Source organism: Protomyctophum bolini (assembly GCF_963924005.1).
Source record: "Protomyctophum bolini genome assembly, chromosome: 1".
NCBI lineage: Eukaryota > Metazoa > Chordata > Actinopteri > Myctophiformes > Myctophidae > Protomyctophum > Protomyctophum bolini.
Genome location: NC_137862.1, coordinates 41,698,408 through 41,714,425, shown reverse-complemented (window position 1 = coordinate 41,714,425; position 16,018 = coordinate 41,698,408). Strand labels below are relative to the sequence as shown.

The window sequence follows — 16,018 nt, the reverse complement described above, 5'->3', positions numbered from 1 at the left end:
TCATCCATCCATCCATCTTTAACCGCTTATCCGTAGTCGGGTTGCTGGAGGAACAGCTCCACCAGAGTGCTCCAGGCTTCCCTCTCCAGAGCAACATTATTAACTTCCTCCTGGGGGATCCCGAGACATTCCAAGGCCAGTGAGTCGATGTAATCCCTCCAAACTGCGCCTTGGTCTGCCCCGGGGTCTCCTCCCAGTGGGACGTGCATCGAGGACCTCCCTAGGGAGACACTTGAGAGGCATCTTAACCAGATTCCCGAACCACCTAAGCTGGCTCCTTTCCAGGCGAAGAAGCAGCGACTCTACTCCGAGTCTCTCTCACGTGACTGAACTTCTCACCCTATCTTTAAGGGAGATGCCAGCCACCCGTCTGTGAAAACTCATTTCGTCCGCTTGTATTCGCAACATTATTCTTTCGGCCCCACACTTCATCACCATACTAGGTGAGAGTAGGAACGAAGATTGCTCGGTAGACAGAGAGCTGTCATAAAGATATTAATATTCATCATGCTAAATAGCAAGTGGTGCTACATTATAGATATGATATGATATGAACTTTATTTGTATAGCGCTTTTCAAAACATAGTTCCAAAGTGCTGCACAGAACAGGATTAAAAACAAGAAGAAAAAGACAGTAACACAATTATAATGGCAAACAAAACAATATCAAGCATGTATGTACAAATTAGCTAATTAAGTAGTTAAAAAATACTCTGTATAAAGATGAGTTTTTAGACGAGACTTAAAAATGGGGACGGATGGGGCTACCCTAATGTGCACTGGCAGTGCATTCCACAGTTTGGGAGCTCGAGCGGAAAAGGCCCGGTTACCCCGGGTAACTAGATTGGTATGGGGGACAGCCAGGAGAGCCTTATCCGAGGATCTAAGGGTACGCACGGAGTTAGGGAGGGATAGCATCTCACGGATGTAAATGGGGGGCCAGCCCATTTAGGGCTTTGAACGTGATTAAAATAATCTTAAAATCACATCTGGTGCTCACTGGCAGCCAGTGCAGATCTGCTAAAATTGGTGTGATATGGTCCCGTTTCTTGGTGTTGGTCAGTAGTCTAGCGGCAGAGTTTTGTATGAGGCGGGAAGTAATTTTCTTTGGGAGGCCAGAGTATATGGAGTTACAGTAGTCGAGACGTGATGAGATGAGGGCGTGAATGACGGTTTCGAGATCCGGGGCTGAGAGGAATGGCTTTATTTTGGCTATGTTCCTTAACTGAAAGTAGCAGGATTGGACGACTGTTGTTACCTGTTTTTTAAATGAGAGGTCTGAATCAAAAATCACCCCCAGGTTACGGGCTGCAGGAGTAATATTGGTAGTATGACTTAGTTATACAGTAAGAGTAAGAGTATGACTTAGTTATACAGTAAGCAGCAGTCACGTGAGAGATGCTTACCGGTCATAGTCCATTACTGCAATCTGCAGACTAATCTGGTCACTGTTTTCTGGAGGGACGTCAAAGATGATGGCTTCATTGTAGACTGGATTCAGAGTGTTTCTCTTCGTTGACGTCTTTCTTTTCTTTAGCCTGCGGCCGTCACACATCAGTGAAACCTTCACATATGGATCTGAGGAGGAAAAAGGCTTCATTCTTTTAGGCTTTTGCATGAAGAAAATACAGTAAAAGGGGATAGTCGTATTATTGTAATGCACATAACCTTAGTTTTAGCTTACCAGAGGCCCCAGTGATATCCATGGCTTTTAGATTGCGGGCCTTTATCATGGTAATTGTCAGTCTGCCTGCAGTGGGCAGGTAGCAAAGAGAGAACATCAGATCTCCAAGGTCCACGTTATCCTGCAAGAGAACACACATTTAAATGTATTTAGTTGTGCCCACATTTATAAAAATCTTTACAAAGGCCGATTTTTTTGTTTTTTGTTTTCAGTTGCTTCTGTCCTACACACTCTAAATAATAGTGTGTGTCTCGGACCGGTGCATCAATCCAAACGAGTTCGGAATGCACACAATCGTAAGCAACGCACATGCATGTATTCACAGTCATCATAGTTCATGTACACTTCCATCTGCCATGCACCAACACTGCAAGAAATATGGGTACAGGAAGCACCTTCTCCTCCAAATAAATCGACTGCCTATAATGGAGGAGATTGAGCAAGTATTTGGCAAAGCTGCTTTGCTTTACACTTGGACAACCTCATAATCCTCAAGCCTGAAGCCCCTGACCAGCAGCCTGTGGACACACTCGCACCCAACACACAACTTTTAAACCACTTTTAAGATTTAAATCGCATTACTTTGGGTAATAGAAAGTATAAGTGTACGTATATACAATCTTGGTGCCTTTCTTCTGTTGAATTGTGGTTCAGGATGCAGGATTTATCGAATGAAATACATTCAGTCAAGGATGCCGTTCTAAAATCTAAGGGAAATTGGTGGGGTGTTATGTCTGTCGTCTGGCATTTGATCCCAGAACTAAGTTTCATGCTGAGTGCTGACTTATCATTGTCATGTAATGTCATTCATGTCGAATGTCATGTTTTTATGTTCTGTGTGGACCCCAGGAAGATTAGCTGCTGCTATGCACAGGCTAATGGGGATCCTAATAAAACTCCATAGACTCTGTAGCATATACAACATTATCTTCTTTCAGGGAACCATCACTTCCAGCATGCAGTTCTAATAATAGACGCTTATACACTTCAACAGAGATGAAATCTTCTGCTCTGTAGCAGAAAAAGCAGAAGCATGATTAACACCTATACTCTGAAAATAACTCCTAAGGAGGTGAGACTCTCTCACCTCCTTAGAGGAAAAGGCTCTTTGACAAACTAAAAAGGAAGCTTAGCCGTCTCTAAAACAGGGTTTGTCTTATTATCTCTGTCTGTCTCTGCATGTGTCTCTGTATTTCTGTCACCACAAAAGTAGACCCAATCACAGCTCAGTTCGCGCTGCTATTCAGTATTTTAGCCGTGATGTGAGCGCCCCCTCCAGAGATACTTCGCTTTTGTGTCCCCAATTCCCCATAGAGTTATACCATCAAATCTGAGACGAAAACAACCACGAAAGTCTCATTTTACCGCTTTCCTCGCAACAACAAAGCTGCTGCTCTCCCAAATCTGGCTGTGACAGGCCGTCTGCCCCACACGGAATACTATCGCCATTTTATTTCATTGTGTCAACTAAATCCTCATTAATTGCCAACTAGATTCAACATACTCAAGCCTGCACACATTCTAAATATGCCCACGACATATTGTACTGAGCAAATGAACTGTTACCACCTTCAATAATAATGATAATAATAGTCTTTATTGTCTCCACATCATATATTTTCTTTGTCATGGACACTACAAAACATTAATAATTCTACTCGAGTTGGAAGCATTAAGACCCCTTTTAACCCTCAATGGCTTCGCGTTCTATTTACAATGAGATGCGGACGGGAGCTGGTGCCACTTGGACCTGGACGTAACGTAACTACAAAATTATGTCGGACTTAATTACTGAATGTTCATACCACAAACGACACAGCTGAGCTCGCGCTGCAAATGCTCTGTGCAAGTGTGCATATAGTGATGCACAAATATTGCGAATTAATGCACATGATCTGATGGGAGGGGACCCAGTATAGAGCCCTGGGAGACTCCGGTCAACTAAGTGTAGGGTTTAAGAGGCTTATGTATAACATTCACATACACTATTCAAATTGCTTTAATCCCAACACTATAGGCCTATTTATTGACTCATAATCTGTCAAATCAAAATACGTAAAGCCAGTACAAAAAACTGATACAGAATTACTTTGCTCTGCTTGTATAAGATGGTCATCATATCATTAAAAGGCACCAGCGCTATAGCTTCAAGTGTGCTGTCAAAGAAACTGTCACAGTTTTAGAAAATGTAATACTTCACTGATACGCACATGGTGCTGTGTAAGAGCAGAAGCAGGTAGCTTAAATGTGGTGTGTGCGTGCATGCAAGCGTGCGTGCGTGCGTGTGCATGCAACAGGAGAGTGAGGCAAGAGGGCAGACAATTGCATTGTCAATCACACATTTTTCACAACAGCCCTTTGGCAGTGTTGTTTCCTTCTGTTATCACATTTGATTGTTTTTTTCCAGCTGTATATTCTGGGAGCCAGCAGCACTGCACTGAGGTCAAAGTGCAGTTTTTCCTCACTGAAGCATTTGCATTGCATTTCATTTCATCCCCTCTGTCTCTGCCCTTGCTTTATTGTCCCTCTCAACTGTCCAATCTGAGTGAAACAACGAAAAAAGATGCCCCTATACCCCCAATAAAAGAATATGTCACATAACTGAGCACTGGTGAGATTTACACAATTCATTCAGCTTGTTTTTTTGGCCTGAAAATCCCTGTGGCATGGCGCAAGCTTAACACCAGAGAAAGGACTCAAACATACTGTACTGTAACTGCATCTCAGGAAAATAGAATGCATTTCACTGTTAAAGTTACAGAAACTCCAACAGAATTATATTTATAACACAACATTTCTACTGAACTAACACATGTCCACGGCATACAGCCAGCTGGGTATTGTTATAACAGTAAATATGGCGAAACAATGAAAAACTATTTTAATGACCTGGTGTTTTGGAGATGACTTTTTCAGCCTGAGATAGAAATATTCATCGCAAAAAGGGCAGGCCAGCACAACTGTAGAATACTAGAATGAGTGTCAGTATACAAAAGAGCTGCCGAGAAACGAAAATAAGCTTGTAGCTCTGATGCATCAAAGCTAAAAGCATGCAGATAATTATAAATGCACCAAACATTGCAGCTCTTTATTAAAAGATAATGCCATTTTCTGATGCAAATGTTGAACTTAGTGTATTTTGTGTGTGTGCCTGTGGTGTATTTTTTTTTTTTTTTATAATATTTGTTTTATTTGGAAAGTGCATTGTAGTACATACATCATTTCAACAAAACGACACAAGAGCATTTCCCAAGATTTTCTTCTTTTCCTTTTTTCCCCACCCCTCTTCCCTCCCTCATCCCCCCTCCATGCGGCACCATCTCCAATGTCTCTGTATAGTATAGTCCTTTTTCTACAGACATCGAGTCCACACTCAAACATGGACAGACAAGGCAGTAAAACTTCAGGTGGTACATTTCAGGAGTACAAAAAAAAAGAAAAAAAAGAGTGGGCGGAAAAAGACAAAAGGAACAAAAAACAATAACGAAAGTATAAACATTTATGCTGAGGGGGACAAAAACAATATAGCTTTGGTCTTCGACCACGAGAGGAGGAGAGGTGTCTTATACATTTTATACATTCATACAGCAGGCAATGAACCAGTGAGATTACACGAAGTCCGCTCTCAGGGGGGCAATATGCACAATCCAGTTGTTCCAAATTTGGTAGAAATTGTCTAATCTAGTTCTTAACATGTATGTTAATTTTTCCATTTTGAAGATATCTAGGACTATTCCATGCCAATCGTCCATTGTGGGTGTGATTGGGGGCCTGTGGTGTATTTTCAATCCTGTCTTTGGGTTAGCAGTTTGGGCACAGCTTTACATTTGTCTATATGCGACCAATGAGCACTTGGAAAAGCGATATAAAAATGCAATTCATTATTATTATTATTATATATACTTAGTTGACCAGGGACAACGCCAGTGCTCTGTACATGGCACCCTCATCCCCCCCCTCCCCTACACCTACTGTTTTTCTTTGTTAATGAAAGTAGCCAATCTAAAAGCTCTCAACGCATCATGTTGCCATGCGTTGTGAGCTTAATGTTCTCCTATTAACACAATGCATTAAGACATCCAGAATAGGGATGATGGGGGTTCATATGGTTCAACGAGCGAGGAAACAGCAGACAGAGAGAAAATGGTCTGAAAGAGAGAATTACCGTTAGTGGCTGCTGAAAACAGCTTGGGCCGAGTTACAGCATGTGTGCAGGCACTGAGAGAATGTAAGATGGTAAGATACTAGCGGCAAGGAGAGCTTAAGATAGTACACTTAGTTATGTCACAGAGCACCCAATTAAATCTTACAATCCCTATCTTCACACGTGTGTGTGTGTGTGTGTGTGTGTGTGTGTGTGTGTGTGCGTGTGCGTGTGCGTGCACGCTCACACAAGTCTGCACAGGAACATGAAATCCACATGCGATGAACAGAAAGGGACATCCAATTATAACCCCTTTATTACAGGGGGGAGGGTCGGACAACACCCGGGGAAAATGATTAAAGATAGGGAGAACGAGGGAAGGGAAACATTGATGTTTAATTATAATGAAATTTCACACTTTTTTCTCTGTGGTTTTGTATTACTTAGGAGGGAGATTACATCTTATTTGGGTTAAACTGTAGGGGTGTTGGAGTAACTAATGTAAATATATTTACTAAACACTGGCAACTAGTCTACATAAAGAATGTATATCTAACTACTAACTACTGTAGATATTTTTATGCTATATCTGCTCTATACTTTTCTGTGTCAAAATACACACACACTACTTGACAGTGCTTTAAGCAACTATTGGACTTAGTAATTCCACTAGTTGACCTTGTTGGTCAACTAGTTGTTAGCTCGATTATAGTTACAGTCACCGATGTACACAGTAGTGACTAGAAGTGAAAGCCTACTTGACAGCGCCAAGGCCCATTTCGGCTAAACATTTTTGGAGTGGTGCAACCACTCCAAGGAACAGCAATGTCCCTGCTATATGTCCATCCCTATGTTTAGAGTACCAACAGGGGGCGCTGTTGCATCACTCACTTCAGACTGGTCGGATTTTTGAGGGGCGCTAGCCACACCTACAGGTTTAATGATTGTTTCTAGTTCAATGTTTGTTTTAAAAAACGCCATTGACAATGAAGGGAAAAATGTACGTCATATTGTCTCTTTATTGTTAATGTCATTTAATGTTTGTGTTGGCACCGTTTGTTTTACATCAGGCTACGGTTGGCATCTTAAGTCTGCAGGAGTGGTTGTTTAATGGCAAACATGTATAATGGCATGGCAATAAAATTGTGCATCTGTAGAGCATCTGAAACAAAATTTGTCAAAAAATGTCAACTAGACAGTTGTGAATTGCAGGTCAAAATATACACCAATTGAATAAGTGGGCAATTGAAATGGCTTAAGGAATAGAATAAGTTATATCTGCCTTCATAGCCTATGGCTGAGCAAAAGCTTATTGGCTTGCGTAGAGCAAAGCTTGTATTATTGACATGGAAACAAAATGGAATAAAAGCACCCAGGGGTTTTGTTTCCGGCACCCTTCATGCTACCTGCAAACAAAATAGTTATAGTTATTGTCGTCGAACATTTAGGCAATCAAAGCAGGTTCCTACTGTCTATTGATTAGCATTTCCACGTAAAATTATTAAGGCCTGCCTGCCTGCATGCGTGCGTGTGTGTTGCATCTCTTTAGAAAACATAAAATGTGTTGGGCAATAGTGGTGGAAGTAAACAAGTAATGATATTTTTTGAGGGGCGAGTTCAAAGTTTGTTTAGTAAATGCATTGACAATAAAGGGAAAATTTTCCCTCGTTTACGTCATATTGGCTCTTTATTGTTAATAGCGTTTAATGTTTGTGTTGGCACCGTTTGTTTTACATCACCATTACATCACCTAATCAACATGAGTTAGACTTTAATATTAGCGCCCCTGAAGTGAGGGGTGCTAACGGGTCAGATTTCTTTTTCTTTCATTTCAGGGTAAAATTAAAACAGGTTAAAACCATGGCAGGCTAGTAACCAATGCAGCTAATCAAATGAATAATGGTTGTTATATTTAGGTGTGCCCTTCATACAAACTATCACGTTTCACTTTGGTATGAATGATGAATCCCTCTATCTAGGAAGAACACTTTAGCTTGTTTTTATGCATTCTAACCCACATTTGCCTGTGGTTATTATGCTTGTATCCACCATAATGCCTGGAGGATGTTGAATTATAGTGTTTAAAACCAGAAGAATGCATGCACAGTGCACACTGCACAGAGGCAGATGTTAGCTTTTTCAGTGTCTCTCATGGACAAGTCACACTGACACAATAATGGCTGCGGACCTCCGAGGTGGACATCTGCTCAGGGTCCGCTTTAGGTCCGTGCCATTTCCCCGTCACTATTTCTCGGATTGCCAGTTTCCCCGAAATAGTGCCCTTGTTATCCAGGATTTTCCGGCAGGAAATCCTGCATGACAGGATGACAGCAAGCTGCTCTGCTGTGACCTCTGGCCCGCTGTGTGTGTGCTTTTGGCCAAACAACAATCACCATCAAATGTCCCAGAAGAGAAGACTTCCATGAAACTGACAGTGCCTTTCCAACATCAGTTTTTGGCATCACTTGAATGAGAGACAGTTCTCTTGTCATGTCGGGATACATACAATGTTGTATTTTGTTTGTATGAGTCTGTGCCACTATGCCACCTTGGTGGTTAATAAAGTAATCAATCGATCAATCTCACCTGTGTGAACTGAGCGGTGGAGGCTGCTCAACAACACCGCTAGCTGGCTGTCAGCGGTATTGCAGCTATTGAGGCCGTACTACAGAAAGACATACCGTAGCTACTAGCTGTAAACAGACTGACAGAGGTCAGTCATTGGAGCGTTTTGGCACCGCTCAAAAATGGTCTATACCACTGGTTGTCAGTGTCAGGTGTAGGGACTACTAGGGGGTCCGAATGGTCCCGTGCCCTTTGTACACTTTCAGAGATAAATGAACATGAAACATTCTAACGTGTACATTGGGATACAAACAAATTGCTTGAGTTGTACACTCTCAGAGAGTTACGGACCCATAGAGGTCCATTTGGACCCCTGGTGGGCCGCGGACCAGACATTGAGAAACAGTGGTCTACAGGTCTCCACTGTTGGCACCAGTGCTGGCTCCATACCAGAGCAGCCGCGGTACGAGTCTTCTCAATTTATACAGTACATCTCCTCCACTGTCACCATTGTGCAGAAATAAAGTAGTTATCAGCGTATTTGAGAAGAGGTTGGCTGCAGTCTCGGAGCAGCGATAAGAGAGACATGCAGATCCAGCCCCGATCTGTCCTCTAGTGCAGTGGTTCTCAAGCATTTTCCTGTCAATGACACCCACATTAATATGCATTTGGCAGCAGTCACAGACTGCTATCTGAAATGTTTTTTTATGCCAGGGACCCCATACAAGATTTGTTCTTCGAATGTTTCAAAAATATTTACATTTTATCCCCAAGATTATTTTTGAAAATAGCTGATGAACTAGTGGTAAAAGTTTATTTGATTTATTTTCTGCTTTTCCATATAGCTCCCAGCCTACGGCAGACAATAAAAGAGACAAATTTGTACTGTGTTCAACATATTAGCCAGTGTTTAAATGTTTCCCCCGACTTTCACTTTTGAATGATCAACCTACGGGCCAGCAGTAACGCTACAGACCTGGTTGGAGTCACCTCAAAAACAGCCTTCCACCATATAAGAAATGGTTTAAGAATTCCTACCAAGATTGTGTTATTAAAAAAACTAAGAAAAAAAAACCCCATATGACCCAGTGTTGACATCTCGGGCTCACGGATTCAAGGCCAGGGTATATCTTGGCTTTACAGTATGTATTGAATATGTATGAATGGAAAGTCCTTAAGCCAAGTGGTTGCCTCTGCTGTATGAAGGGTGACTAATCCTCCTTCCAGTCTTTGAAGGACAAACTTCAATGATGTGCTCCATAGTTTGTTCCTCACCACACGCACACAGTGGGCTTGGGCTATACTGCCCCATTTGTGAAGGCTGGCCAAGCAGGGGCCATGTCCAGTCCTGAACCTATTGAGCATTAGTAGGGAGGCGCTGTTTTCCCGAATATTTGACGATGGGATTATCGGATTGATTGAGCATAGACCACTGTCTCCTTGGGAGGCACTAAAACTAGCTATAGAACTGAGCCTTGCAGGAGTCCATTTATCTGTGTTCCATGCACTTGTGTTTGTTCCAGCCTCCGATTAGGTGAACTCTGAACTCCTCGCTATATATAACTTCTCATTTAAGCACTATGTGTGACTTTAAATTGGATGATGCCATGATCTTCTACAAAAAGAGATGGTGTGTGTGTTTGTGTGTTTGTGTGTGTGTGTGTGTGTGTGTGTGTGTGTGTGTGTGTGTGTGTGTGTGTGTGTGTACCGTTTTAAATAACTAAACCATGTCTCATCCGAGACACCTAAGTCCCCTTCCCATGCCAATTTAGTGTTGTTAAGAGGGAGGATTTACTGTATGTCCTGTATTTTACTATACATTTTTGATATATTCCTTTTTCTCAAAGTATGAATTGATTGTGTTTATTGCATTTTTGAGTGGTGTAGAAGGGAACGGGAACGGGAAGTGTTTCTGAGACTACACACCATCACACTCCAAGTCCATAATAATAATAATAATAATAAACTTTATTTATAGAGCACCTTTCATGACACGAGTGCAGCGCAAAGTGCTTTACAAGACAACAAAGTATAAAAATATCAAACAACATAATAATCAAGACATAATCAATCAACAACATGACAATCAATGCATAATCAATAAAAAAAATGCATATAAAGACAAAGAAATAGATAAAAACAGTGAGATTAAAATCAAAGGATTCAGCCAAATGCTAAAATAAAAAAGTGGGTCTTAAGCTGAGTTTTAAAAACATCTAGAAAACATAGACTTGGCTGTCACATGACATCATGCACGCGGAGCAGCCATGTCTGTCTTATGTTTGTCTTATGTATGAGACAAACGCCCCTCAAAAACAACACCCCTCCAAAAGTGTTAAAAGTGTTAAAAGCTTTGAAATAGTGTTTTAAAGTCTAAGACGCATTATAAAAGGACATATGAATACTGACGTCATAGGTGACTGACATAGGTGCCTTTTTAATGGTACTGCTAGTATTTTCTATATTTGGAAACATTGCCAATGCGTCTCAGACAGTCACAATGCGAGGTCGGAAACTAATGCTGATAACACCCCGCCAATATAAAAGCTTGTGCAGCTTGGGTTCATTGCACTTTGCACAGGGCTTCCAAAGCATTTATTTAGAATAATTAATGATACAAGACTAACCCCAAAGTTATTGATAGAAGCGTTAAAAAGTCTGATCCCAGAGTTATTCATAATAATAAATTGCTCCCATTTAATTGTTTCGGAATATTAGTCACTACACTTATACACATATACACAACATTTATTCTCTGCGTTTAACACGTCCCATGTATAGTTTTACGACACTGGCGCATCCTTTACGGCAGTAAGGGCTATAACAGCTGTTCCGCAAAACCAAAAGAACACTCGGAGGCTGTAGACTGCGGTGAAAGAAGTGGCGAGTAGTGTCAGAGCAAGGACTCAGGCGTTAAGGTGTGAGATTGATTCTTTAATCCTTTCATACTGATCATGGCGACTGCAGCAGGCTCCTCTGGAGCGGAGGACGTTTCCATGGAGAACACGGTCTGCGAAGGTGGACGGGGTGACCGCCAGACGCCACAATCGTCCTCGGGTGACAGCAGACACAGTGACTGTCAGACGCCACAACCGTCCTCTGGTGACAGCGGACACAGTGACTGTCAGACGCCACAACCGTCCTCGGGTGACAGCGGACACAGTGACTGTCAGACGCCACAACCGTCCTCGGGTGATGGTGGCGCCGCCACCGCCCAGCAGAAGCCTGTGTGTCTCATAGTACTGGGCATGGCGGGCTCAGGAAAAACAACACTGGTGCAGCGGCTCACAGCTCACCTTCACGCCAAGGAGTCGGCTCCGTACGTCGTCAACCTGGACCCCGCCGTGCACACGGTGCCGTTCCCCGTCAACATCGACATCCGCGACACCGTCGACTACAAGGAGGTGATGAGGCAGTACGGCCTCGGCCCCAACGGCGCCATCGTGACCTCCCTCAACCTGTTCGCGACACGCTTCGACCAGGTGGTGGCGTTCGTCGAGAAGAGGCGAGGCGACCACGCTCACGTGCTGATCGACACGCCGGGGCAGATTGAGGTGTTCACCTGGTCGGCGTCCGGCGCCGTCATCACGGAGGCCCTGGCCTCGTCGTTCCCCTGCGTGGTGGCGTACGTGATGGACACGTCGCGCAGCGCCAGCCCCGTCACCTTCATGTCCAACATGCTGTACGCCTGCAGCATCCTCTACCGGACGCGGCTGCCCTTCGTCGTGGTCATGAACAAGACGGACGTCCGGGACCACGGCTTCGCCGTGGAGTGGATGCGGGACTTTGAGGCGTTCCAGGACGCGCTGAGCCGTGAGACGTCGTACGTCAGCAACCTGACGCGCTCCATGAGCCTGGTGCTGGACGAGTTCTACGCCGGCCTGCGCGTGGTGGGCGTGTCGGCGGTCACGGGCAGCGGCCTGGACGAGCTCTTGGTCCGGGTGGCGGAGGCCGCCGAGGAGTACGAGACGGAGTACCGGCCGGAGTACGAGCGGCTCCGCCAGGAGCGGGCCGACGCTCAGAGCCGGGAGCTGCAGCGGAAGCAGCTGGACGGGCTGACGAAGGCCATGCGAGCTGCTAACGTGAGCACCTCTGCGGCGGCGACAGCTGCAGAAGAGGAGGCCCACTTCCATGAGGAAGTGGACAGCGACGTGGATGACGTGCTTTAACCCATTTAGACCTGACACCAGATTCTACTAATGTTTTCTAAATCCTGACAGTTTTCTGAACAACCCTATGTTTCTATATGAGTCATTCTCAAACTATTTCATGTCAAGGACCCCAAAAATTATATGTAATATGCTGCTGACCCCCATCTGAAAATGGTTCCAGCGACCCCCCAGAAGCAAAGATTTTAGTTAAAAACGTTCGCTCTAAAAGAATATATATTCAAAGATTTGAATATATATTCAAAGATTTGAGGCACCTTTTTAACAGGTTGGAACAAAATGCATCAAACCATCCAAGGTATAAGAAGAAATGTCACCCTTTTCACATTGGTCTATTATAGCACCACCAGGAGGCCACAACCTCGGGTCACAGGCCCTGGTGGAGACCTGGGACCCAAGGGGCACTTTATCTAGTTTTAACTGCAAATGATGAATGAGCCTGCACAACCACGTTGTGTGAATACACACTGTTGGTTTAAATTCCCACACTGGAGAAGTTTCTCTTCTTGGCCATATTCCGCTTCTTCGTGTCAAAAAACACAACGAATGGGAGAGGCCTCTGAAACAAGGGCTGAATATTTAAATGACCATCGTTTTCAGCTGCCACATTTTATAAAGGCCCGACTGTTCTAATGCTGTGATTGGCAAGATACGCCCCTTTGAAAAATCACACGTGAGCCCTTTCGTATAGATGACTCCTGCGGTCTGATCTGCTCTGGTTTCTAAATCATGTTAGACTGATAAACGAGGGCCAAAGTTTTCCCCTCGGAATGTGGACCCTGGGGTTTAAGTGGTTAAATCATGCTAAATGATGTTGTCATCATGTGTTTGTGATAGTGTTGTCTATACACACAGCTGCAGCGCCTCATTGATTCAGCATCAATGACCTCTCTGGGCCGAAATGAATTGCCTGCGTGTAATCGATGGGAGGAGAGAAGTCTTATAAATGTCAATCCCACATGCCATGAAAATTGAGCAGGATCAATGGCACATTACAGGTGGTTTAGCTCTCTCACACACACACACACACACACACACACACACACACACACACACACGCTGACATAGCTGTTGCTGTTGGTCCTCAAAACAGTGCTGTCACTGGAGACATTCTCATAAATATCTGTGCGGCACGCGGCACCCGCCCTGCTGTTCGTGACAATATTTTGAAATCGATGGTCAGGCAGGCACGGCCCGTGAAAGGTGTAATACTATCAATCAGCTATTATATATTATATTATATTATATTATATATATTTACTTGTAGAACCGAAAATGTAATGCTTCAACTCATATTCCAAATGCTTGTCAGGATGTGTGGTCCTCCACTATAGTTCTAATATGATTGTTTTGAACTACAAAAATGCACGTACATGGCTATCAGAGTCGTCTTACTCCTTTCATGTGACTTTACAGTGGGCTATTGTTGTGATGGGTAGTACAGTTCTGTGACAGTTCATTATATGACAGGCTGTGATGTGTGTAACATGGAACTGTATCACCTGGATATTTGAGTTTGAATGTACATGTTCTAGTCTAGTAGAGAGGTGGACACTTCCTCGTTCCGTTGTTATCAGGTACTCAAGCTCACTGCATTGATGGACAAGTCTCTCCCGAACTAGAATGCCATATTAATGACCATGCTTGTTGATCAAGCCATCCGACAGGCTATTGTGTGTTGTGAAGTCTGTATGCACTGACCTCAGTGAAGTCTGCTAAACGGAGCGGAATCCTTGTCGTGACCTCATTATTTTCCCACACCTCTACACGCAGCAGCACGACACTATTATTCATGATCACATTATGCTTTATCATCCAAGGTGTGCAATTCCCTCTTTCCTGACATAGGTGGCCCCAGGGAGGGCAAGTGAAACTCCATAAGTGGAATGACTATACCAGCTGTAAATGTGTTTTTTAATGAGGATGTCTCTCTGTGTCCACTGGCTATAGTATATGATCCAGGGGTGCACACACTTTTTTGACTTGAGAGCTACTTTAAAAATGACCAGCTCAACAAGATCTACCCACCGAAAAAAGTTATTATACCATTGCTGAAAATAGTTTAAATGTGTACCTGAGGGGGCTTTGGAATAACGGAGCTGGCGTTACATACAAGACAAATCCACTTGGAATGGGAAATAGAGGGGGATAAATGGAATATATCGAGTTTTTTGTATTTACCTGTAATTTGTAATGACTCTCAGACATGCATGACGTGTATAAAAGAATCTCAACGTATCCCACCAACAACCCAGTCGTCTCCTTAACATTGATCATTACTTATCATGACATTGATCTTAAACTTTGCTCAAGGACATGAAAGTGTGATATCGAGAAAACACACAATCTTTTCAGAGTGAGTCGTATTCAGCTGATGCACCAAACTAATTGCTCCCTCATTCATCCGGACAGACAGCTCAGTGAGCTGCATCGTCTGCTATGAAGATGAACTCAATTGGGTAGTTTATATGCCAGATACGGTGACAACATCAAATGAAGCATGACAACATAAAAGCAAGGTCTCTAGCCTGTGATGAAAATGAAGAAATTCTACCAGAAAACTGCACTCTGCCTGCCTTTTTATTTTGCCAAAAGCTCAGTGTTGTAGCACAATACTTACTAAACTACTACTAAAAAGAAAATACACCTTAAATATTTTAATTAAAAAAATAGTTAATCTATTGCTCAATAGGGACAGCTCAGGTTACAAGTTGTTGAATTTATGGAATGCATGTGCTAATAAAAAAGTATTTAAAATATTGCTTTGATGCTCATGTGAACCGTAGGAAGTATTACGTTATTTTTAATTAGCACATATACATTCCATACAATCCATAGGGCTGGATCACACATGGGCATCATTGAGTGAAACACTTACAACACCTCATCCACACTGCCAGCGATGCGAGCCAACTTGGAACATTTTATTTCAAATTTTAGTTACAGTACATAGGGGAATTATAATGTATTAAGGCATATACCTGTAAGGCTTATTAGCCAGGGATCGTTTTAACATAATGTGACTATTTTTGATACAGAGACAGTCATGGTGATGGAGAAAAACGTTTTTATCCAAAATGAGTTAATAGCACAGACAGACTCTTCAGAGTCTAGACTCTAGATTTAAGACGTTTATTTCAGACATGCTCTAGACTCTAGAGCATGTCTGAAATAAACGTCTTAAATTGACATGTAAATATGAAATAAATGCTTAAACATATAGCTAGGTGTAACGTTAGAGTCCACAGAAGTGAACCTTTCAAGCCTGTTTTCTCAACTCGCTGTTTTCGTCAAGACATTATACTCTATGAGCCATATCTCCAAAACCGGTGGGTCAAACTGAACAATTTGAAGCTATGATTCCCTGCTTACATAAAAACGAAAATAAAATAAAAATGCAATGACTTATAGCCTCGGTCAGAAACGGTCACATATAGAGCCTCTTCATATTTATCA

General features: G+C 42.9%; 2 protein-coding genes across 2 annotated transcripts in view; one reads left to right on the top strand and one right to left on the bottom strand.

The window, feature by feature from the left end:
• Positions 1-16,018, bottom strand: part of syt9a (synaptotagmin IXa) — a gene marked incomplete at its 3' end in the record, with an annotated part of 29,899 nt that overhangs the window by 4,435 nt on the left and 9,446 nt on the right. Inside the window, exons 4-5 of the mRNA XM_080765260.1 lie at positions 1,685-1,805; positions 1,407-1,578 (exon numbers count right to left, since the gene is read on the bottom strand). Of these exons, the coding sequence (XP_080621386.1) occupies positions 1,407-1,578; positions 1,685-1,805 (293 nt within the window). The remainder of the gene's footprint in view (positions 1-1,406; positions 1,579-1,684; positions 1,806-16,018) is intronic.
• On the top strand, positions 11,609-12,562 carry LOC308314599 (GPN-loop GTPase 1-like; the record flags this gene model as incomplete). The annotated part of the gene is made up of 1 exon (XM_080762229.1): positions 11,609-12,562. The coding sequence occupies exon 1, from the start codon at positions 11,642-11,644 to the stop codon at positions 12,560-12,562; it is 921 nt and encodes a 306-aa protein (XP_080618355.1). The 5' UTR covers positions 11,609-11,641.